At 37.9% G+C, this 24,904-nt stretch overlaps 2 protein-coding genes across 15 annotated transcripts in view; one reads left to right on the top strand and one right to left on the bottom strand.

Annotated features, from left to right (window-relative positions):
• sh2b3 (SH2B adaptor protein 3) overlaps positions 1 to 9,452 on the top strand; it is a 175,501-nt gene extending 166,049 nt beyond the window's left edge. For all 10 annotated transcript variants that reach the window (XM_059988127.1, XM_059988125.1, XM_059988133.1 and 7 more), the window contains one exon: positions 5,488 to 9,452. In XM_059988127.1, coding sequence (XP_059844110.1) covers positions 5,488 to 5,780 — 293 coding nt within the window. In that variant the 3' untranslated portion in view covers positions 5,781 to 9,452. The remainder of the gene's footprint in view (positions 1 to 5,487) is intronic.
• Positions 9,453 to 13,565: 4,113 nt separating this feature from the next.
• The window catches only part of atxn2 (ataxin 2), a 128,665-nt gene continuing 117,326 nt past the window's right edge, over positions 13,566 to 24,904 (bottom strand). For 2 of the 5 annotated variants that reach the window (XM_059988115.1, XM_059988119.1), the window contains 6 exons: positions 20,814 to 21,001; positions 20,331 to 20,460; positions 18,786 to 18,934; positions 15,649 to 15,876; positions 14,677 to 14,848; positions 13,567 to 14,169 (listed from right to left, as the gene is read on the bottom strand). In XM_059988115.1, coding sequence (XP_059844098.1) covers positions 14,141 to 14,169; positions 14,677 to 14,848; positions 15,649 to 15,876; positions 18,786 to 18,934; positions 20,331 to 20,460; positions 20,814 to 21,001 — 896 coding nt within the window. In that variant the 3' untranslated portion in view covers positions 13,567 to 14,140. Of the gene's footprint in view, positions 14,170 to 14,676; positions 14,849 to 15,648; positions 15,877 to 18,785; positions 18,935 to 20,330; positions 20,461 to 20,813; positions 21,002 to 24,904 lie in introns of all 5 variants that reach the window. The other 3 variants (XM_059988118.1, XM_059988117.1, XM_059988120.1) reach the window with 3 other exon arrangements.

Raw genomic sequence — 24,904 nt, 5'->3', positions numbered from 1 at the left:
AAAATGTTTCAGTAAGATCACTCCCCATTCTTTCTAATGCCAAAGAAAGAAGTAAGTCTTTAATATGAAGTAGAAAACAGAAACACTGTCACTCAAATCCAGTATCTTTATTTAGATCTGTATTTAAAAAGGGAGAAAAGTGCTATTATGGTAAAGTACCCATATTCTAGTATTATTAAGAATTCTGACTTTTAATATAATATAAAATTATATGGAGCAGACTCAATGAGCCAGATGGTCTAATTCTGCTATTGTATCTTAAAAGGGTTCAGGAACAAGTTAAAGACTAATGTAATTCTTGAGTGATATTGCCACCTGCAGGAGGCTTGAAGAATGCACCCTGCCATTGAGGCCGATCACTGCATAATCATAAAAAAGCCCTTTTAACAAACTTAGTCGTTTTAAGACGGTGAAGCTACACATTTATACAGATTACCCAGTGTAGTAACCTGAGTGCCTTCAGTAAAAATTATAAAAACTGAAGTAATTTATGGAGAAACCCCTTCTGTTAAAGGTCTTGAATGAATGTTGTACATTAAAATTAATGTTACGATTTCCATAACCTTATGTGCATTTTAAGAGAATTTAATGAGCAGCTTTGAGTAGCTTTAGGGGGATGAGATGTTACAATATTGTAATGATTGTGCTGAGAAAGTCCAAAATAGAGGAAGATGGGAGGAAGGACTTCAGCAGGGACTATGGATAATCAAAGGCTTTGTCACTTAAGAGGCTTGAAGTCTCTTCCTCACCATTAATCCATGCAGCTTTCAGATTTTCCAGTTTATTGAAAGTTGCCCATATTAATAATCATACACACTTTGATTTCATCTTTAACATGTTGCATAGCCTATCCCCAGTTTGGATCACCAGCTCCAGTTTGGCTACACGTTCCACATCACAGTTCAGACTAATGCGGTAGAACAGTGAACTGTTGGGATTTCCAAACAGTCAAATACTAGATTATTTACAGGCAGTTTCAGTTCAACAATGTTTATGGCACCTAAAATAACAAATTATCACAGAGCAGTGATGAACTTCTTAGTTCTGCTAATTTACAAATTACTTACTTCTGTGGTAACCATCTAAAGTGTCATAGAAAATCTGGTTCTAAATTGTTCTCCAGCCATTACTAAGCAAATGGGACTAGCCTAGTTGACTGAAGGGCCTGTTTCTGTACATGGGGTTGCTTCAATGACTCTTTGGTGCAGTAGACAAATCCTCTTGTGTATCAGCTTGAAGTAGAATGCTGAGAGTGTAAGTGGAACTTTATTTTGCAACTGGCTTCACTCCACTTTATCTGGGTATGATAGCTGTGTGAGCTAGGAATGTTTCTAACCTACCCACCAGTGTAGTGTCCCATAGAAACTTGTAGAAGATGGTGGACATCAGTTTACATTACCTGATGTAAAACTTAGCAAGACCTTAAAAATATAGCAGAATTGGGTCACACGGCCCAACCAGCCATCATGGCTGGTTTATTATCTCCCTCAATCCCATTCTCCTGCCTTCTCCCCACCCTCTGGCCTAGACTCATCCAGTATAGGAAATATCCTCTCCATATCCACTCTATTTAGGCATTTCAATATTCAATAGGTTTCAATAAGATCCTTCTAAATTTAGTGAGTACAGGCTCAGAGCCATCAAACTCTCCTTACATGCTAAGAATCATTCTCACTAACCTACTCTGGACCCTCTCCGATGCCAGCACATCTTTTCTGAAAAAGGGTCAAAAACTGCTCACTACTCCGAGTGGTGTGACCAATGGCTGATAAAGCCTCAGCAATGTCAGGCTAATGCAATGTTCTCATTAACATGTTTTGGAGGTTCAGAGGTAGCATAGATATAGTGGGCTGAAAGGCCCGTTTCTGTGCTATTGAACTCTAACTCTATGATATAACATGGGTTATAGGATCTGAGAACATTGTGGTTGTAATACTGAAGATATACTTGCCAGAAACTGGCCATGCTTTTAACCAGGTTGTTTTGGTACAGTGACATCATTGTAAATACCAATGATGTAAAAATGTTGAAGATATGTCTTGCCCTCAAAAAGCAGCAGTAGTCCAATCTGGCTAATAATCACCTAATGCCATCACTCGCTCATCAGCAAAGTGCTGCTTATGAGCTGAAGCAAACTGGTGAGAGTGTAAAGGAAGCTTTACACCAGGGAACTCTACACAGTAGTGTGTAGGTCATCATGACAGGCTGGTGTGGTTGAAACATACTGCTGCTTGAGAATAATTTGGAGTTGTCCATAAATGCTGAGGCCTTGTTAGTAATGCATATGTAAACTGATAATAAAGACAGGTGCCTGCTGTATTCAGCTAATGGAGTGTGGGGAAATGAAGTGATGGGGAAAAAGCTAATTTTAGGTAACCATTGTAATCTTTCCCTGAAAGGTAGTAATATATCTCGCTAAAATGCTAAACTTGAGATCGGTTCCAATATGAATTGGGGCACTTTGTGTCTTGAGCTCTTTTATCTTTTATTCTAAGTAAATTGTGTTGGTAATTTCTCAGTGAAGATCCAAGGGGAAACTGACAATATTGGCATAAGGCGACAGAAAAATAAGCTTGTGGTTGAATATTCTTATTCTCTGTTCCCATCATGTTAATTTTGCTGGCTTGATCTTGTCACTCTCTTGTTAATAACGCTTGTTTTGCACTTCTCTTTGAAACATGAGTGGGGGAGAAAGCCTCTTTGCCAGATCGTCTTATGTGGAGTGATAAGTAATCTCAATAACTTGGGTATAGACCAGTGGTTCCTAACGTGGGGTGTACGCCCCACAGGGGGGTAATTTGATTTTTAAGGGGGGCAATTCGAGAATGAGTTAACAGTGAATTTTTTCTAGTAAGTCTGTGTGAGTATGTGTGTGAGAGAGTTAATACGTGTATATACAGTATGCATACATAAAAATACTTGTGTGTATGTACATGTGTAATTGCATATGTACTGTATATATAGTGTATCACCATCATTACAACCATCAAATGGCTTTCATAATTAAATTAATGAATTGACTGATGTAGGAAGGAACAAATGAACAAGTCCAAATGCGTAAGAAACTCGTATGAGGTCGCGCCAATGCTGCTTTTTGCAGTAGCTTTCAGTTCTTGGTGGTGTGAAGGTGTGTACATTGCGTCATCTCTTTTAAACGGTGTATGTCTTTGTATGCTGTAGAAACGAATCGGCATTGTTTTATTTATTTATTATTATTATTATTTTAATATCACTTAATTTTTTTTTGTAATTTCTTCCTCAGAACTTTAACAGTCCTTTGGTTCTTTTATTTTTCTCTTTCATGAATGCCACGTTCTTTGGAAGCTTGTTTAAACCAAGTTAATGGTCTTTTAGGCTTCCTCCAGGTGAATAGGAGTTCACTTTTTGAATAGTAAGAATTATATATATCACCACAGGGGGCATCAGGATTTTAGAGGTGATTAGGTGGGGCATGGCCAAAAAAAAAAGGTTGGGAACCACTGGTATAGACCTACACCTGAACTCAGTCGTTTCATCTAACTCTCAATACCCAATGGAATAACCTTTAATTGACGAGCACATTTCTTAACTAAAAGAACAAAAGATCATGAAGCAGAAAATAATTTACATTCTTTTAAGCTAAATATAAAAATTCCAAAAACTAGCTAAGTTGGTTGTATAATGAGTTTTAAATGACAGATATTTTTAGAGATGCTTCATAGTACTTGAATCTGGAAATAGACAAAGATATTTCTTCATTATGACTAAACCATGTAAAATGCAGTAGCTGGAAGGTTCTCCTATGCAGTATATAACAGTACAATGGAATATTAATAGAAAAATTGACAGGATGGTGTTTGAAATACAAGTGCCACAAAAAAGCATAGAGTTGTAATGTATGTAACAGTCAGATATAAAACAATGCTCCAATTAATAATTTTGTCACAAACTATGTGGTAACATTCAAGAGACTCCAGAGATTTATGAGAATTATCCTGGGAATGAAAGGGAAAGTGTTTGATGGCTCTGCTGGAGTTTGAAAGATTGGGGGGGGGGGGGGGGAACAAATTGAAATCTATCAGCTAGTGAAAGGGCTGGATCAGATGGACGTCCAGAGAACATTCTGGTAAGTGGGAGAGTCTAGGACCAGAGGGTGGTGAATCTATGGAATTCATTGCCTCAGACTGCTGTGGGGGGCCATGTTATTGGGTACAGGAATGTCTTGTGGTCTTATTAAAGTGTTGGTTGGCTGATTCTTGATTAGTCAGGACGTCAAAGGCTGCAAGAAGGCAGGAGAATGTGGTTGAGGGAGCATAAATCAGCCATGACTAAATGGCTGGCTAAGCAGACTTGATGGGCTGAATAGCTTAATTCTGCTCCTGTTTTATTATATCTTGTACTCATTGTTCTTAATGTCTTCATTTCACAAGTACTAGCCTGAGTTCATGAAGGGAAATGTTATATATACAACTTTATCTGACATTAAGCCTATGATTTCCATAAACCAAGCTACCTTAAAGCAAAACGCTAATACTTGAAGAGTAAAAGTTAGAAAAATCTAGGAAATATTAAGGTGATTAACGGCATGAAAAGAGAAGCAGAGGTGTTGGGATCAGCATAAATGAACAAACAAAAGAATCACTCTACAAGCAAGGAATATTGGAAGTGGTTTTGAAGTTTTGGAGAAGGAGCAGTGGTATCCAGGTACAACTATTTCAGATAGGAATGTTCCCTCAGAATAGGTGCTGGAGAAGTTCTGGCTGTTCTTTAAGAAAGAAACCAAAGTTCCTTTAGCTGTTGAGTTAGTAATGTAAGTGTCCAACAATCGAGATTCCACCATGAAAGTGCTCTTCAACCAGGAAATGTTTCTACTTCCCTTGTTTTAACTTTCAGAGTGACAGGTGATAGAGTACAGCAAAGTTTGAAATGATGTTCTGAATTTGAACTTTCACCTGCCATTGTACAACTGAAGGGTGTCAATTGGATGAGTTCCCATAATTTTTAATAGGTGAGTTAAGTGAGCCTGTAACCCCCTCCCATTATTTGAATATGACTAAAGGTATAATACCTATATATCAGTAAGACAAATCCATAAAGTGCTAGGAAAGTACCTTATGTCAAATACTGATTGTTAGTATCAATGGCATTTCTGACTTTGACAGTTGGCATGTTTATCACACACTCAAATGGCTGTTCACTTGTAGTGAAGGTAAAAGTGTTCAAAATGTGAGAATTTAAATGTACTGGGAATTGAAACAATGCAACAGATTTTTCTGTAAGTATTCAGATTAGTTTTTCTTGAAAAAGCGATGAACCCAGTGAATGTGTTAAGTATAAATGGTGGTGTAGTTTCTGGTTAGGCAAAGGTAATGGTGCCTTCACTGGTTATGAAGCCATTGTTTATCATTCAATTACATCCAATTCTCTAAGCGAAATACCATTGCAATTATGAGCATGCTTGTAAAATCTCATCAGGGATTCCTAACATTTATTTTTTTCTTTTCAAAGGATCCTTTTCACCGCGCAGTGCATTGGTGTTGCCATTTTCTATTCATCGCTCAAATTCTGAACCCAACCTTGCCCACGTGAGTCCTTCTGGCTGCAATGTATCAGAAACTACTCAAGCTGGACCAGAACAGGTGTTGCACACAGTGCCCCCTGCTGAGGAATCTTTCAGTGGCCTGAGACGCAGTGGTTCAGTGGTTGTGCCAACTAGGCACCAACGAGACTCAGACTATGACATGGAATCAGCTGCCAGGGGTCATTCACGGGCCATTGACAATAAGTACATGTTCCTTTGAACAGGTCTTGTAGACATATTTGATAAATCAACACTGAAAATGGTTTCAGGTTTTCTCTGAAAACATGAATGTATTTTTCTGTTTCAGGGTTGAGCAGAAGGCAAAGGTGAGAAACCTTCAGACCAAATCCTTGTTTACTCTGAAATGTATTCTTTCTATTAGGCCTGTTGAAGGGTCTGTTTACAGCATTAATTTTTGTAGCTTTGCTCATTTTTTTTCTTAACATATGTTTAACTATGTCCCCACTGGACACCTCAATGATTGTCTTGTACAATTTGTACATATGTATTAAATAAAAAGTTTAAAGTACTTCTTTATATAATGTTATTTCCATTAACCATACTAAAATGTAAAAGTTCATGATTTTAAATACAAGCACTTGCAGCATTTAAAGGCTAATTTGCAGCAATTTTGTTCAGTTTACACGTTCTTTCTAGTTTAATGTCTAATTAAGAACGCCTCACTTGTCTGTGCTTTTGGAGAAGGTTTAACTGACAGTTCAGGATTGTAAACACTAAGGTGATGTAATTTCTGGAATGTTTTGAAAACTACAGGTGGAACTGGGCATCCCTTCCCTATTATGGCTACTACAAAATTTACAATGAGCGGTTGCAAACATAGCTTTGGTTATATTTAATGACAGGCAGAAAATCTGTGGTTTTTTTTTGAAGGGTGAAAACAAGTAGTGTCTCTGAGGTACAGTATAAAGAATAGTGGATTTAGTTTAGTCAACATGCAACCCAGTTAAATGGAAAATGCAAATACTGGGGTAGCCTTAATGAGAAGCGAGGAAAGCAAAAGACAAGTTAAAGACCTTTCCAAAAAAAATTAATAAATTTGACTTGCTTTAGCATGACTAGGTCAGTGAATAATTTGTAGACATTCTGGATCTGATGTACTGGGTGACAGTAATTTTGGCTTGCAAGTTTGGGGAATGGGGGCAATGGAAATGTTGAGCAGATAAGCATAAGAATATTGAGTTTTTAAAAACTGAGTTTGCTACATTAAGTTAATGCTTTCCAATTGCTTTAAGTATTGTGTTATCCTGTATTCTTCAAAGTGCAGAAGCAGGACAGAAAACAATCATGCCCTTGGCCGTAAGACTAGCAGAACTGTAAAAATGGTTCCTGTGTGGGTGTCACAAAAGCCAAAGTAACTTAAGACAATCTCCATCTAACATTAATTGGCATAATTAGGATTTGTTGTCCTTGAAGTGTGCAGAATACATCAGAGGGCAGAATCCCTCTTAAGGTTCAGGTGCACCCTCTTACCTGGAACAGCAACTTGGTCCCCAAAGATAGCTGTGCACAGTACAACATCTTGTAGCTTGCCATATAAACTCCAGTGACTATAGGGCTAACCAGCTAAACTGGCTTTGTCATTCCAGGAATGAAACAGTGACTTTTCTGCACAGCCTGTAATACAAATATATCCTTAAATATATTTAAGGAGAAAAAACTGCATCAGCACCCTGTAAAGGAGCAGCAAAGTTTTCTGCTTTGTTTCGAATTGTTAATCTGGCTGCCTCTACAAAAACTGCACTTGTTGCTGATCATTCTTCTGATTTGTCTGCAGCATAATGATGTGTATCTATTGGTCTTTTTTTTAAGAAAAAGGATAAGCAGTTCATAAATTGCCACATTTATAAGCTATCTCAAGCTTAAATTAAAAACTTATTTCTTACCCAGAACACATTTCAAAATAAAACCTTTTATCCAGTAATTTAATGATTAAATTTCAATTTGTCAAAAATACCATCTGTCAAGATATAACAGATTGTCTGCAGAGTTGAATTTGCAAAGAGATAAAGACTGAAAATTAAGGTTTCAAAAGCTCTAAATGTTGCAATCCATTGAACAGCATTGAAACCAACCTTGAAATAATTAAAAGCATGTTTTATTTAGAATTGGCATAAATACATTAGTGTTTTTTCCCCCAAATATTCATGTTTCACATTGCACATTTGAATCAGTAATAATTATATTTGGAGGTAATCTATTTGAACTGTTATTTGGTAGATTTTTGTTGGAATGACGTATGCACATAGAAGAAAACTTTATTCAAATTCTGCTCCTGGAAAAATGCAGATACTTTGGGAAGGTGAGCCACAACAGACTTCCCACATGGTCTAAAGGCTGATCATAAGACACAGGATCAGAACAAGGCAGTTCAGACCATTGAGCTAATGGGCTTAGTGCTCCTCTGTCTTAGGATCTAAACTTTCACAAATATCATTCTGCGTTTTGCAGCAGCAATGGAACTTAGGAGTCACTCTATTGAGTTTTACTTAATTCCTCTACAAATTCTGGTCCATGTCAGGCTGATTGCTGAACAAGCTATCCAGCAACCTGGGTGGAGCAAGATGCACTATAAATAACCAGTGACCATCAAACTTGCATTTAATTAGTAACAATAACAGCAATAATAATGCAATCAATTTTTGTGCACCAGGTAATTTGAGCTCATTCCTTTGTTTAAGATTTTATTTAAACAATCTGGAGCAGCTATTGGACCAGCAATTTACATTTCTGAACCAGTGCCAAGTTCAAATGCCACAAAAGTACTTTGCTATCCAAGTTCAGCTAATTAAACAAATTATGGAATTTTAAAAGTACATCAACAATGATAATCAGGAAAGTACCTGACTTGACCCTCCTCGGCTTATACCTCACATGGCCAACAGAGATTCCAGTCTTTCGGTGCAATGTGATTCTTGACTTCCATCTGAAATAGTTAACTGCAGGTTCAATTCAAGGAGAATTCTGAATGAACATTAAATGTTAGCATTGGCAGCACTGCCCACGTCCCAAAAATAAAATAATTATTGACAATATTATATCTATGACAAGTGTTCCAGTCAGGGGGAAAAAAGCTTTATTTGCCTTTGATGCTCCAATAACAGTTGAAGAAATTCTAAGCTCCTGTTATGGAATTTATAGTAATTCAGGAAACACTATTTTTATTATAAAATATCTTTTGTATGAACTGTGCCTTCAGTTTTAAAGTACTAGATGCTCTTTCATTTCCAATCATTTCACCAATGAAGCCCGGTCTCAATTTGAATTTCAGTGAACTGTAGATTTGGTTTTCTAAGCATAGAAATTGTGCACTGATATGATACACTACAGGTATCCGTGATTATTTTGAAATTTCAATGTAAAGAATGCAAGCATTAAATGAAATTTGGTAGTCAAATGGTTATTTGAATAAAAGAATTATAATTGTACAATTTTAGTCAGTTATTTGGTTGCCAATGTTTTTAGCAAGGAAAAAGTGTAATGGAATGCAGCAAGATTAAAAATTAAAATGTATCAATACCAAATTTCATTTAGTGGCTGCTGTATACAATTGAAAAGTGCACTTGGACTTTATTAAAATTAGGGGATTACATCATGAAAATGCATGTTGAAGATTCTATCAGATTGTTCGCTCTCTAGATTAAATTTATACGGTGCAGTCATTGTTTAGAAATGCTCATCTCAGTTACCAAGCAGTGTTAACAAATGTTCAGATTATTTTACATGATGACTGCTATGCTGTATTTTTGTCAATTAATAAAACTGTCCAAATCATTGTTATTGGCAATTCTCTTTAGTTGATTCTACTGGAATCAATTGTACATTGTATTTGGAGAATAAAACCAGCTGCTGCATTATTAAATCTTTGACTGCATTTGCAGAAACTAGCTTTCTTTTTGCTGATACTTTTAAATTTAGCAAAAATATTCATTCTGGCAAAACAAAACAATATTTGCAAATGGGCAATAATATTTTAGTCGGCCTCAATGTGGATGAAATATTTCAGAGCAGGAGTTAGAGAAGATTTATTTCAATTTATTGCAGTTAGTTAAATGTGCACTATCATTAGTTGCTGAAGCCTTCAAAACCAAATTAATACACAGATGTTATTTTGATTTGGTCTTGCAGAATACTGCTTAGTAATCTGTACATCTGACAGGAAGCCACAATACTGTATAACTGAGCACTAATATTCACAGACAACTTTGCTGCACACTTTTTTAAGTGACCATAATCATGGCATTAATTTATCTCTATTGGAATTATTTGAGGAAATAACAAGCAGAATAAACAAATGAGTCAGTATATGTTGCTTCTGGGATTTTCAGAAGACATCTGACAAGCTGCCACAATGAGGATGCTTAACAAGATAAAAGCCCATGGTATTACAGGAAAGATACTAGCATGGATAGAAGATTGGCTGACTGACAGGAGATAAAGTGGGAATAAAGGCATCCGTTTTGGGTTGGCATCTGGTGAATAGTGGTGTTCTGCAGTGTTGGGACAGCTTCTTTAAACATTATAAGTCAATGATTTGGATGACTGAATTGCTGGCTTTGTAGCCAAGTTTGCAAATGATATGAAGATAGATGGAGGGGCAGGTAGTGTTCAGGAAGCAGAGAATTTGCTTAGACAGATAAGGAGAATGGGCTAAGAAAAGTCAATGGAATATTGTGCAGGGAAGTGTATAGTTATGCACTTTGGTAGACAATAAAGGTGTAGAAAAACGGGCAGGAATCAGAATTGCAAGGGGACTTGGGAGTCCTTGGGCAGGATTCCCTAAAGGTTAATTTGCAGGTCCAGTTGGTGGTGAGGAAGGCAAATGCAGTTTTTCTACTGGGTATACCTTAGTTCTGGTTGTAGCTTGTGCAAAACTCACTGACCAGAGGTTAAAACCTGGACACTTTGCCTCTGCTCAGTGCCTGAATGATCTTGCATCTGAGATTGCTCCATAGGAAGGTTTCAATTTACACTCACAGTACTTAGACAGAATCATCTTGTGTATATTAATGAGAAAAATGGTTGGTAAAGTATTTAAGTGTACAGACTTATTGCACCATCTGTAGGTCAAGAAGTTTACTGCAAGAAGAGTAGAAATACAACCAACATAGAGCAGCAAAATTCCTAAAAGCAATGTCAATTAACCAGATTAGTGTCAATTTCATAGCAAAGGGCCATTTGAATTTTGTATACAATAAGCCCCATGTAAATCTCTTCATTCATTCTGTAATACCTGGTTTACTTTCTCCCTCATCCACAAATTTAGTATGCATTTTTCTCTCAATCTTCCAATTGTGTTCATTTTTGTATTTTAGAGTTAGAGCACAGTAACATGCCCTTCCGGCCTCATGAGCCAGTGCTGGTCTATTATACCCAATGTAACCAATTAACCTAACTGATCTGTCTTTGGAACGTGGGAGGAAAGCAGAACATCCAGAGGAAACACGCACACTCTTCACAGACGGCAGTGGATTTGAACCCAAGTCACTGGCGCTTTATTAGTGATACACTAATCGCTAAGCTACTGTGCCACCCCTGCCTATTTCATAAGGAGCACTTTCAAAGAAATGACTGAAACCTTCATAACAGTTTCTGACCTTGCACTAAATGATTGCTTCCTGGACATTAGAAACATAATAACAATATTGCTGGCAAAGCATAAATAATGATGCAAGCACAACCATCTTAGCAAGGCTGGAAAAATCAGAAGGGTAGGGTCTGGGGAGAAGGCAATATCAGAATTTTGTGTTGTGTGCATAAATATTGAAAAAGATTATTGTAATGCTGTGTTTTTATTTGAGAAGCAGAGAATAAAGAGGTATAAATGATTCTGCAGCAATACAAAATCCTGTCTGAATCATACCTGTGACTTTAAAGGGAGAGCAGCACGAATCAAAATGGTAACTGGACTCCAAGGCCTAAATTCCAAGAAAATGCTGTATATTTTTAGACAAGTATTGAGGTCACTCTGTTTACAACCACACAATTTGCTCTCCTGTCATCAAGACTGCAACCTTGGAATATGCATATTTCCTCATTTCAAGTATTAAACTGATCCATTCATTTGAAACTTTAAAACATGCTGAAATTTGCCTTTTTCCATTCTGCCCACAATCTCAAGACCAAAATCACTTCAACACAATTGCTAGAAAATAACAAGACCTTCTCGTGCAACATTCACAAATACCTCCTGGTCTTTTGGATTTATTCGTGGCACGATAGAATTCACCTTTTTCTTTTATGTTAAATAATATGCGGATTTCCAAGTATCTTCATAAAACTGCCAGATAGATTCATTTAATAAAATTACATAGAATGACACAGATAAGTCAATTAAAGTAAAACAAGTACATCCCTTTTAATGCAGACAAACATATCGTCAGAGTAATAGAGAACTACAGTGTTGAAACAAGCCCTTCAGCTGATCTAGTCTGCCTGGACCATGGTCCTCCATCTATGTACTTATTCAAACTTTTCTTACATGTTGAAATCGAACCCACATTCACCACTTGGTCAATGCCATCTTGGACAATGACTCCCATCCACTCCATAATGTACTGGTTAGACACAGGAGTACATTCAGCCAGAGACTCATTCCACTGAGATGTTACACTGAGCGTCATAGGAAGACATTCCTGCCTGTGGCCATCAAACTTTACAACTCCTCCCTCGGAGTGTCAGACACCCTGAGCCAATACGCTGGTCCTAGACTTATTTCCACTTGGCATGATTAACTTATTATTATTTAATTATTTATGGTTTTATATTGCTATATTTCTACACTATTCTTGGTTGGTGCGGCTGTAATGAAACCCAATTTCCCTCGGGATCAATAAAGTATGTCCGTCTGTCTGTCACTGCTGCTGGCAGCTCATTTCATACTCTCCCCCCCTTCTGAATGAAAAATGTTCCCATTAAACATTTAAAAAAAAGATTAAGTTTTGAAAAACTATCTAAAGCTTCCCTGATGCACCAAATAGAAAACCGTAACATGTACAATTGCAGACACCTATAACTGTCTTCTTCACAAGAAAGAAAAATGCAAAGCAGAAGATGAAGTCAAAGAATCAGACAGGGAAACTGTTGTAGATTCAACTTCCTTCCACCCCAACCAAGTAATAAACTTGCACTGACTATGTAATTGTTTCAATTACTGTTGCTCATTGCTTTGTCTTATTTCCCAAAAATATACAGCTTAATAATAAGGCAGCTACCTACATCGGGTAATGTTGCTTAACATCAGCCTTCATCATCGAAAGAAATTGGCACTTTAAAAAGTATCACTTAAAACATCAAGAATTTATTTGAAATAATTACTTGCTCTATTCATTGATATAAGCTCTATTTATTATCAGACGCTCTCGCCGCATATTGTATTATATATTATACTTACCAATTTTGGGCAAAGCCAGGCCTTCAAACCGTTTCAATGAGCTGCTTACAAACTTAAAGTTGGATTGCCTTGATGATTACATTTAGTAACTGCTTATGATCTGGCCAAGCAATGCTAATAAGCAGGTTGGCCAAATCAATACCATTAGCTGCAAGCAGTGGATTATACAGATTTGGATCACCGAAAACATCTCTGGAACAAATATCACACTATCAAACCCAGATTTAATCAACAAATTATAACGTTAAGATTCATAATTTAGCAACAGCACCTACAGGAATAAAGGAGAAATGTCAGTGCTATCTCATAGAAGGTTAATTTTTGGCTAGCTGCTTATTAGAAAATTTAAACATAATAAAAATTATAAAGATGAAAATTATTAGGCAATGAATACTCAATTCTTATTTCTCCAGTTTCATTATGAATCTTCTTCATACAGCCGTAAAGGAGAAAAATAAGTGACAATTGTCGCAAAGAGAACTGTATGTGCTCGCTTCACGGAGTCAAAACAGCCTTTATAATCTAATGTTTTTCTTCAAAGTTATGTACTATTAAAGTTGTAGAAAAAGTTGCAATATATCACATTGTCAGTTTTTAAAACTTTTTATTTTTTTGTTTTTTTATGTTTTTTTTTATATTATCTACAAAGTAAAAGTTTTTAACTTAAAAGTTACACCACTGTCTGGTGACAGCACTCTTCTCCAGCAACCTCAATTCATAAATAATCCACCAGTTCACAATCGGATTTTGTTATAGATGGAGTTCAAGTTTGGTTAGAAGCAGAGGATTCTGGTTTCCCAAATCAGAATGGCTTGCAGCAGGAACAAACAACTTTATTAGTTCTTTTCACCATGGGAAGTTCATAACTTAGAAGGGTCAGGCAAAATAAATACATTCCAGTTATTGGAAAGCAGATTTTGGGCATTCTGTAGGTCTGTTGACAGGACACACTGATTCCAGAATATCTGTAATTCTCATTTATTTCTCTCCAGTCCACTTCTTCAGAACAGCAGCCATTGAATCAATTGATTACAACTGGAAGTATGTGTGAGCACGTTCGTTTAGCATGAGAGAACAATTTTAATACTCTGTGCTTCTGATTCCAGGTTTTAGGGTGGGGAGGATAAGTGGCTTCAACTGGCCAGCCTGTTGCTTAGTGTAGAACAGGACTACAACTGCTGCTGATGATGGGCTTGCACTATTGAGAGATGAAAAGAAAGTTGTAAGTTAGTGTTTCCTCTTGCAAGTACTATCAAACAGACATTATTTAATTTGACCTGTCCATTAACTCCCTTCTTAGCTATTGTTCAGGGCCAAAACTAATCCATAATTATATCAAGCCATGCACTCAAGGGGGGCTAGACAAAACCCGTATAGCAGTGTACACATGGGAGGAAAGACTGAACGATATCCTTGCAGTCTCAAGTTCAGGATAGCGTTGATACAGAATTAGGTGATGGCCGCTCAACCTTAGCTGTTGTGTGGATCGAGATGAAAGACAATATGCACAGACAATCCAAATCCTTTTTTGCATTTAATATTTTCATCCGTAGTAAGGCTGTAGGTTTATAAATTCATAAATAGGCAACCAAATTCCCTATTAATTTGCTTAAAAGAGTCATGCTGTAAAACCTCACAGTCAAACCTTTGCTACAAACTGTGAAAACAATCATCAACTTCAACTCTTAGTTCTGCGAGTACTCACCCTGTTGGTGTGCAATGTAGGAGAAGTGTGTAGTTGAGGAAACTGGAATGGGTGGCAGTGCACTCTGAGGAATAGCACCTTGACCACCAGGTGGTTGTGCTGGCATCAGCATCATATGAGGATGGGTAGTGGCAGGATGGTGTGGAGGGCCCATTCCAGACTGTACATGGGCCTACAATGGAAAAAAACAACACTCCTTCAAATAAATGATTTGGAGCAACTATACAAAGTGTTACATTAAAAGTACTGTTTCATTTCATGTTAACAATTTAACTTGTAATCACAAAACTATCTTTGCTCTGTTTTTAGTCTAATCGTTAACATACCAATGTGTGACCTAGCACGGGTCACAAATACCTGCCCACACTCACATAATAATGCATTAAGTATTGGATACAATGCTACCTCATCTGCCATCAAACGTGATGTGACAGTAACAAAAAGAAATTGCAAGGCATAGTGTTTTGAACATTTGTGGTCCCAAGCAAACCTAAAACAGAAACACTGCAAGTACACTTGGTTCAATTTCACACAAGCTGGCATCCCATAATGCAAGACTTCCCTATAAACTCAGATTTCCCAAACAGTCAGATATTATTAACTCTGCTTTTTAAATAATCCAAAGAAATAGTTTATATTTTGCTTAGTAAATTAAGAGAAAAAATGCCAATATGATTTTGATCAACCTGTACTCAACTTCTCAGGTTCATTTCATTATTATAGATCTTTTACTTGACTTTGTAATCATTCAATTACAGCAAACTTGCAGCAAAAGTTGTATCTGATTTCTTTGTGAAAATACCGCATACTACCAATCTGAAAACTGTGAATATTCTCCCATTAACTCAATCCTTGTCTTTGAAGCCTCCAAACAAATTGTTCAACAAATTATTAACATTTAGCAATTTATATTAAAAAAAAATTGCACTTAAGGCTTACATGAGTTCTTGGCTCAAGAGTTAGATTCCTTACCTGAGGTACATGTGCCATATGTGGGGGATTTGAATATCCATGCTGAACCTGCTGAGGATGAAGAGCATAGACAGTCTGCTGTGCTGATGGGAAGTTGGTCTGAGGAGACTGTGGATTGGGACCTTGGGTCATCGAGGGTGGAGTTGGTGTAAGAGTTGTGTGATAAATTGCTTGTTGCTGCTGAGGGTTGCCCAAATGAAGGGTCTGAGGAGCCTGATGTTGTGGATGCTGTATTTTATATATATTAAAAAAATCACATGGAACATATGAATTCATACACATTCTTCTAGAAAACTACACTACAAAATCAGTGTGGCCCCAAAGGACTACTCTTTTCCTCAGTAATACAAAGCTCTGAAGACACATTATTTGTTACTCTAGCATCTTCTATCCACAGACTGACTGCAAAAGACTTTTAACATTGTTGATCACCATCTTCTGTCTCTTGTTCATACCATTTCTTCACAATGAATGTGGAAAAAACTGGCCTTGGCCTATTCTGTGACAATGATCGTCTCAAATAAATGTAACTCTCGCCCTTTTCATGCAGAGAGTAATCTGGAAGATTTATGTAATGCTTTTTCTGGATTATGGAAACAATATAAAATAGTGAAACAATCGAGTAAATTCCTTAATGCAAAACAAACTCTCCTGCTATTTCCTACATTGGAGAAAAAAGCCTTGAAGTTCCGTGACTCAGTGGTTCATTTTGGTAGGTCAAATATGAAAGCAGAATATAGCATTAATGGTAAGACTCTTGGCAGTGTGGAGGATCAGAGGAATCTTGGGGGCCAAGTCCAAAGCAGCTGCGCAGGTTGACTCTGTGGTTAAGAAGGCATATGGTGTATTGGCCTTCATCAGTCATGGAATTTAATTTAGGAGCCGAGAGGTAATGTTGCAGCTGTATAGGACCCTGGTCTGACCCCACTTGGAGTACTGTGCTCTGTTCTGGTCGCCTCACTACAGGAAGGATGTGGAAGCCATAGAGAGGGTGCAGAGGAGATTTACAAGGATGTTGCCTGGATTGGGGAGCATGCCTTATGAAAACAGGTTGAGTGAACTCAGCCTTTTCTCCTCGGAGTGAAGGAGGATGAGAGGTGACCTGATAGAGGTGTAAAGGGGGTTTCTTTTTTTTCTTTGTTACTATTGGGAAAGGGTTTCCTTTTGTTAACTAGCAGGAATGCTAATTTACTGATAACGAGAATGGTATTCCTTTGTAAACCAAATGGGGATTAATGTTCTTTCTTCTGAGTCTGTAAGCTTTTGTTGACGGGCTTTTGGGCAGATCGGCGCGAGGGGGTCGAGAGAGAGGACGCAATGCTCTAAGCTGGGCAAGGATCGGACCCCAAAGGGGGGTCCGAGGCCGGGAGATTCTCCGAGGGGGGGGGGGGATGAAGCTAGATGTGCTTGGTTGACCACTCGGAGGGTCCTGAGCTGTTTGGAGAGTCGAGGAGTTCGGAGGGTCCTGAGCTGCGAGTCGAGGAGTTCGGAGGGGATCGAATGGTCGCCAGAAGACTTCAGTAATTGAGCTCCAATGGTTGTGCACAAAGTGGTTTGGACTTTGATAAGTTTGGCGCCTTTTCTTTAATTTTCTCTTCATATATACTGTATCGTTATTAATCACTTAGTTATAGTAACCTTTATAAACTGTACTCATTTAATCGCATATGGTGTACTGTCTGTTTGTGGGCGAGGCGGGGACATCACACAGCATCCACACCAGCTGATTACCCAGTTTGGCGGGGCTGAAGGCTGCTCCCCCTAGACAAGAACGAGCTGAGCGAGCCTGAGGCGACCCAGGGAATTACAGAGGTGTACAAGATTATGAGAGGTATTGATCGTGTGGATAGTCAGAGGCTTTTTGCCAGTGCTGAAATGGTTGCTACAAGAGGACACAGGTTTAAGGTGCTGGGGAGTAGGTAGAGGAGATGTCAGGGGTAAGTTTTTTTACTCAAGAGTGGTGAGTGCGTGGAATGGGCTGCCGGCAACAGTGGTGGAGGCAAATACAGTAGGGTCTTTTAAGAGGCTTTTAGATGGTACATGGAGCTTAGTAAAATAGAGGGCTATAGGTAAACTTAGTAATTTCTAAGGTAGGGGGGACATGTTTGGCACAACTTTGTGGGCTGAAGGGCCTGTACTGTGCTGTAGGTTTTCTATGTTTCTAGGTTTCTTGCAAATATTCCTATTGTACAGCATAGTTACCCAGTTCAGATTCTAAAGCCTGCTTGGAAAGGAACAGTCACAAAGTCAGAGAACTACAGCATGGATCAGGCCATTTAGCCAACTGAGTTGGGATCTATTATTAACAACACCATCTATATACTACTAAAACTCTCATGCTCTGTCAGTGACCTCCAATTAGAGCAAACGGTGCATTAAAGCAACACTTTTTTTGGCTGAATCAACTTAAAATGCAAGCAAAGTTCAGGGTTATATATTCGTATAAAATTGCTCCTTTGCCAAAATCAACAGTCCCGCTTTCACCCGAGAGCCGATCCACCATCGTGGAAATCCAGACGCGACACCATGACGCATGCGCACGGCCAGCCTCAACAGCGACACCAACTGGAGCAAAAGGGCAGGGCAGGGCAGCTCTATTTCGATTCTGTCCCAATGGGTCATCCTAAATTATTCACAATTTTTTCCCTCGCCATGTCCTCATCAACCTCCCATTGATTTCTACCATTTGCTGGCAGACTAGGAACAATTTACAGTGGTTAGTTAACCTATCAACCTGTACACCTTTGGGCCGAGATGAGAAACCAGAACACTTGGAGGAAACTCATGTGGTCACAAAACTGCAACCTTCAGAGAGACAACACACAAGATCAGAATTGAACCTAGGTTTCTGGCGCTGTGAGGCAGCACTCCACTAGATGAAAATTAATCTCAGGGATGCATAGGGTGACTGATACGTATTTTCAACTTGGAATGGTATTCCCTCTTGAATAAGCCATCAAGAATACACAGCTCAATCCAGCATAGAAAAAGCACACAATTATCAGTGCAAAATATCATTTTTATCTTCTATATTATAAAAATTGAATTTAGCATAAAATTGATGGCTAGATTTTGTGTTTCCTATTAAAAAAACACACTGGGAAGTAAATTAACTGGATGAAGGTGGAGTTCCTTACCTGGACTGGACTTTGTGCTGGATGACTTCCCGCATGCTGTCCCTGTTGCTGTCCAGTGGGAGTAGCAGATGGCTGTGGATGTGGAGGATGTGGATGTAAGGTAGCAGTTGGGTGCGGTGCATACTGCTGATGGATCGGGCCAGGGGAAACTAGTGAGAAAGCAAAATTCTTAGCCAGTGTTCTAATCATCAATCTCACTCATTTATTAATCACTTTAAAATAGCATGCAAAAACTTATTTTTCTTAAAAATATTGTAACTTTCACTTTTAATAAAAATGTTAAGTATAGCTAATTTGAAACCAATATTTGAAAAGAACAAACTGTTAGAACATTGCAAACAGGAGGCTGATCAGCTTTTTCTGCGAATAAGATCATGGCTGATCCAATACACCAAATAACTTCTCTTTCCTCCCTCCTTTCCCATACTTCTTGGTACTTGTGCTCAAATATCTATTGTTCTCTGCTTTGTACCTATGCAGTTATTCCCCCTCCACAAATTTCTGGGATAGAGTGTTCCGAAAGATTCACAACCCTTTGGAAGGAGTAGTTCTATATGTCTATCTTAAATGTAGAACTCCTTATTCTGGGGTAATTAAGAATGCCCAGTTCTACATTATTGGTGTCAGAATTGACCTCTCAATATCTACCCAGTCAACTATCCTATAAGCTTTAATAAGATCATCTCCAATTAGGGACAATTGGTCCTCAAAAATTCAGCCTTGCGGAATTTAATCAATGCAAGTACATCATTAATGCACTCTTCATGGGTTGGGGATAGGACAAGAGTAACAAAACTTTTCTCTAATTACTGTACAAAGGCCTTGTACATTATAGTACAGCACTGACATATAATTAGTTTTAGAGCAGAGGTTCCCAATACTTTTTATGCCACGGAACCATAGCAGGTTGGGAATCCCTGCTCGACAGTAATATTCAAGATCAAATGCTGCAGTAATTATGCAGATAAATTTCCTGCATGTCAAGTTCAACAATGTTTTACAGGAAAAGGCAGAAGATTGGGGCTGAGAGGGAAATTGAATCAGCTGTGATGAAATGGCAGAGCAGACTTGATGTGCTAAATAGTCTAATTTTGCTCCTATATCTTATTGTCTAATGTTTTATTTAATGAATTAATGGCCTTTTAAACATTAAAAAAAAACTAAATCTTAATCTCTTGTACCCTTAAGATACTGTAGTGAGCTGAAACTTGCCCTCTTTAATGTCACTTGAGGCAAAAGCAAAAATATTCCATTAGTTAACTGAACTTGACCACAATGGTATAAACAGCATTGTTGAACTTCATTTCATTCTAAAAATCTTAACTGCATTTTTTTTTAGGGCAATGTATATTTTATAAAGTATCGCATCAAAAACCAAAGGCAGTATTTGAGCAAGGATCTGACAACAAACTCAGTCTCATTTAAGGCAGAGAGCATCATTCTGAAGTCTCATGTTATTCTAGTGCCAGCGATCCTTGTATCATGTAGGATAACCAATTAATGGTTTGAACCAATTCTTCAAAACAGTATCTGGCATTAACTTACCATACATAGCATGCGTCTGTTCAGCAGTAGGAAACTGAGCTGTGGATGAAGGGACCATTCCTGGCTGTCCATGGCCAGGTGGCGCCATCATGCGAGCGTTACTTTGCATTACTTGGCTGTACATTTGAGGCTGCAGGGGTAAGAATGTCATTAATAACAAAATACAGAGATGAGATAATGAGACTTTATCTTACTCTGGGGTCAGGTTTAGTAATGTTTATAATATAATACTAGTTCAAATAATGGAAATTCCAGTAATTTGACAAAATCCATGATATCCAAAAGAATAATGACTTTTTTTAAAGTGGATAAGGCACTGATTTAACATTTAAATGGAACATTATGTTTGCTGCTTATAGTCTTGTCTAAGTGCTTTAAAATCTGTCATCTTTGCAACTGTTATTCCAATTTAGCAAAAATTTATTCAAATATTGTCAATTACTCACTGGAAGCTCTTGCATGAAAGCAGTCTTGACAATTTACCTGTGACTGATAATGTGCTACAGACTGTACTATGGGCTGGTTAGCAAACTGCTGAGGGCTATAAGCAACATATTGCGAATAAGCTGGAGCAGTGGAAACAATCTGGCCAGCTGCACTAACTGGATGCATCATAGTTGGTGTGCCTTGAGGATGGTGCTGATCTGGTCGCTGCTGTGGCATGGTTGGTACTGAAAAACAAAAGAATAAATTATTCAATGACTCAGTGTACAAAATAATCTAAGACAGGCAGGACAAAGTATGTCAAATGTTGATATGGCTGGATAAACATTCCTTTACATACAATAGCAGCAAATTTCCAATAAAAGCACTACAGAAAGCATTTAAATAACTGACATAGCAAAGCCATTACGGTCTAGGGGTTGGTGGCCATGTGAACTTCTATTTTATTTTGTGGCTCCACTTACCGTCTTAGAGATTATGGGAGGCTGCCAACATTGAAGAAATCAATGTTGAAGAAATAGCAAATAACATTTTTAATTCATTTAAAGGAAAAAGGAGTCATTTACAGCAGTACCATTATTGATGGGAAAATAATGCCAGTAATTTGAGCAATTCAATAAATTAATCATGCCTTGTTACTTGTTGCAGTTACTGAGGGGATAATCGTCTTTTCTAAATCACAAATTGCTCAGTTGGCACTAATGTACATAAATGAATATTTGGGCACTGATGATAACACTGCAATCAGCTTATCAGGCACAGGCAACATTCCTGCACTTACTTTGTTCAGTGAACTTTTCAGCTTAAATTGAGAAGATTAGCTATTATTTTCTAACCAACAACAATGTTAAAGTTCAAAGGAACTGAAGTGCTAAGTTATACTCAAAGGATTTCATGGTAGTTCATTATTATAACCTATTATAAAATCACAAGATAGCAGTATGGCAAACACAGCTCCACAGGCCTGTTCTGCTATTCAGTTAAATCTTATATACAGTGGATTTCAGTCAATTGGGACACATCAGAACCAGTACATTTTGGCCCAATTAAGCGACTGCCCTAATTAGCCAAGATTTCATGGAAGTAGTTAAAAAGGTATTTAAAAAAAAGGCTAACTTCAGCTTAACTGAGTACAAATTATGCATTCAAATGAAATACAGAACAAATTAGAACACTACTAATACTACAGTACTTTAAAACTGTGTATTAGTTCCTGATGGAGAAATTGATTCAACTGCAAATGAAAAAATAATGAGCACAGACACCCAGTGTAGATAATGGACAGCCTTCAAGCAATACTTTCAATGATTGCAGATATCTTCAAATTTTTTGTTCAAGTACTTGTTGAAGTAATGAAATCATTTCATTTTTATTCTCAACTGTTTCTGGTATCTTGAGGTCTAAATGCTTGAAACCACAGTGAGCTAAACGGTTCTGAATTGTCTTTCTGTTTATTTTTCCACCAACTATCAGTAACAATAATCATTCCTTTTTGAACACAAACACACACAACTGACACTATTTGAAAATTGTTCATTCTAAAGCATGAATGATGCACACAAGTGTGCCCACTGTGCACACGATTAATGCTAGTTTAAGAAACTGTTTGGCAGCAATCTCCTGCCCAAATTAAGTGGCATAGAGTCCCAGGTGGACAAAGGGAATCCTGGCTATTTTCCTCAATTAGTTTTTATTCTTTGAGTCGTCCCAAATAAGCAGTTGCCCCAATTAACCAGAATCTGCTGTATTTTACTTTAAATCCACATTCCAGCTCTATCCACACATTCCTTGATTACTTTTATGCCAAGAAAATTGATTATCGTTCTGCATTCTTATTATTACTAAATTAGGTAACTTCCTACATTATATGCCAACTGCCACTTTGTCTGCTCTTTTAACCTTACAACAGTGCCTAACAAACGTACTTTAAAAAAAAACACCTGCACAGCTTTTTTAAAATATCAGAATCAGGTTTATTATCACTGACATGTCATGAAGTTTGTTTTTCGTGTGCAGTACATAAAACATACTATAAATTACCATAAATATACTCTTTATAATGCTATAATTTTCCTACCCTGCCTACTAAGACATTAACAAACGTGGATACAGTATTTTATCAGTATCAGGTTTAATATCACTGGCATATGTCATGAAATTTGTTTTACAGCAGTAGTGTGTTGCAATACTGAGCACATAAAAATAAATTATAATATGTATAAAATATTAAATTAAAACAAGTAGTACTAAAAGAGAACAACACAAATAAAATGCAAGGTAGCATGCATGGTTCATTGTCCATTCAGAAATCTGCTGTTCCAGATCCACCAAGTGTGTCTTCAGGCTCCTGTACCTCTTCCTTGATGGTAGCAATGAGAAGGCACGCCCTGGGTGATGGGGGTCCTTCATGATGGATGCTAGATTCTTGAGGCATTTGCCTTTTGAAAGTGTCCTGAATACTGGGGAGGCTAGTGCCCATGTTAGAACTGGCTGTGTTTACAACTTTTGACAGCCTTTTCTGATCCTGTGCAGTGGCCTCTTCATACCAGACAGTGACAGAACTAGTTAGAATGCTCTCCACAGTACACTTACAAGAGTATTTTGTGACATACCAAGTCTTTTCAAATTCCAACTGAATATAGCTGCTGTCATATCTTCTTTGTAATCACATCAATACGCTGGGCCCAGGATAGATCCTCAGAGATGCAGACACCCAAGAAATTAAAACTGCTCAGCCTTTCCACTGCTGATCCCTTCATATACGTGTTCCCTCGTCTACCCCTTCCTGAAGTCCACAATCAATTCCATCGTCTTAATGACACTGAGTGCAAAGTTGTTATTGTGACACCTCATCACCACCTGAAATTCTGCCAACAATAGTTGTATGGTCAACAAATTGTGCCTAGCCACAAAGTCATGGGTGTACAGAGAGTAGAACAGTGGGCCAATCACACATCCCTGAGGAGAGCCAGTGTTGATTGTTCAGTAATTTCCGATACGCTCTGACTGTAATCTCCTAGTGAGGGAAATCAAGGATCCAGTTGCTGAGGGAGGTATTGAGGCATGATTGTGTTTAACACTGAGCTGTAATTAATAAACAGCAGCTTAAGGTAGGTATTGCTATCGTCCAGGTGATCAAAGATCAAGTGGAGAGCCAGTGAAATTGTATTCGCTGTAGACTCATCTTAGCATTAAGCCGACTGCTTAGGCAGGAGTTAATTGTGGCCATTACAAATTTCTCAAAGCAGTTCATTACAGAAGACTTGAGTGCAACTGGGCTTCCGATCTTCTTGGGCTCCGTTATGACTGTTGCCCTTTTGAAGCAGGTAGGAACTCCAGGATGCAGCAGTGAGAGATTGAAGATGTCCTTGAACACTCCCACTAGTTGGTTGGTACAGGTTTACAGTGCCCTACCAGGCACACCAACAAGGCCTGATGCCTTGCGAGGGTTCAGCCATTTGAAAGATGCACTGACATCGGCCTCTGAGACAGGAATCACAGAGTCACCAGAAGCTGTAGGGAGTCTGCATCAAAGCAAATCATTGATAAGACTTGTAAATTGCTGAGTCACAAGCAATGACTGTCAGGATATTCCACTGCTTGCAATATGCCAACTGACTAACAACAAATGTTTACTCTCATATTCTGTCCAGTGACCATACTCAATCCAAGCTAAAACACATCTCATTCCAATGATCACTTACCTTGAGTAATAATCTTGTGTACCTTTTGAAGATTTAAACACACTGCCTTGAATAGTACCACTTGCAGCTATCATGCTAATAACACTAAAACTTAGGATTTTTCAAATTATACTTCATGTGTATTATGATTTTACAAGATGCAATTATTACATCCCAATCAATCGTCTGGCAGTTTCTTTACTTTTGATGTCAGTCGAGCTGATTGGTCAAGGGTGTCCTCCGGTTTCTCTCTCTTTCTTGAAAAAACAGCACTGTAATGTGTTATCTTCCATCAAAAGAGACAGTTCCGCAATACGGTGCCTCAGCTGATTCTCTCACACAGTTCCACCCCAGCTTTGATTCTTTTGCTATGTAGGTACGTTAAGAAATGATTTAAAGCAGGCAATTGACAAGAGATGTAGGACTGTCCTGAAGCATCCAACGAAA

This window comes from Hypanus sabinus, chromosome 13 (genome assembly GCF_030144855.1).
Source record: "Hypanus sabinus isolate sHypSab1 chromosome 13, sHypSab1.hap1, whole genome shotgun sequence".
In the NCBI taxonomy this organism is placed as follows: Eukaryota; Metazoa; Chordata; class Chondrichthyes; order Myliobatiformes; family Dasyatidae; genus Hypanus; species Hypanus sabinus.
This window is presented reverse-complemented; position numbering and strand designations above follow the sequence as displayed.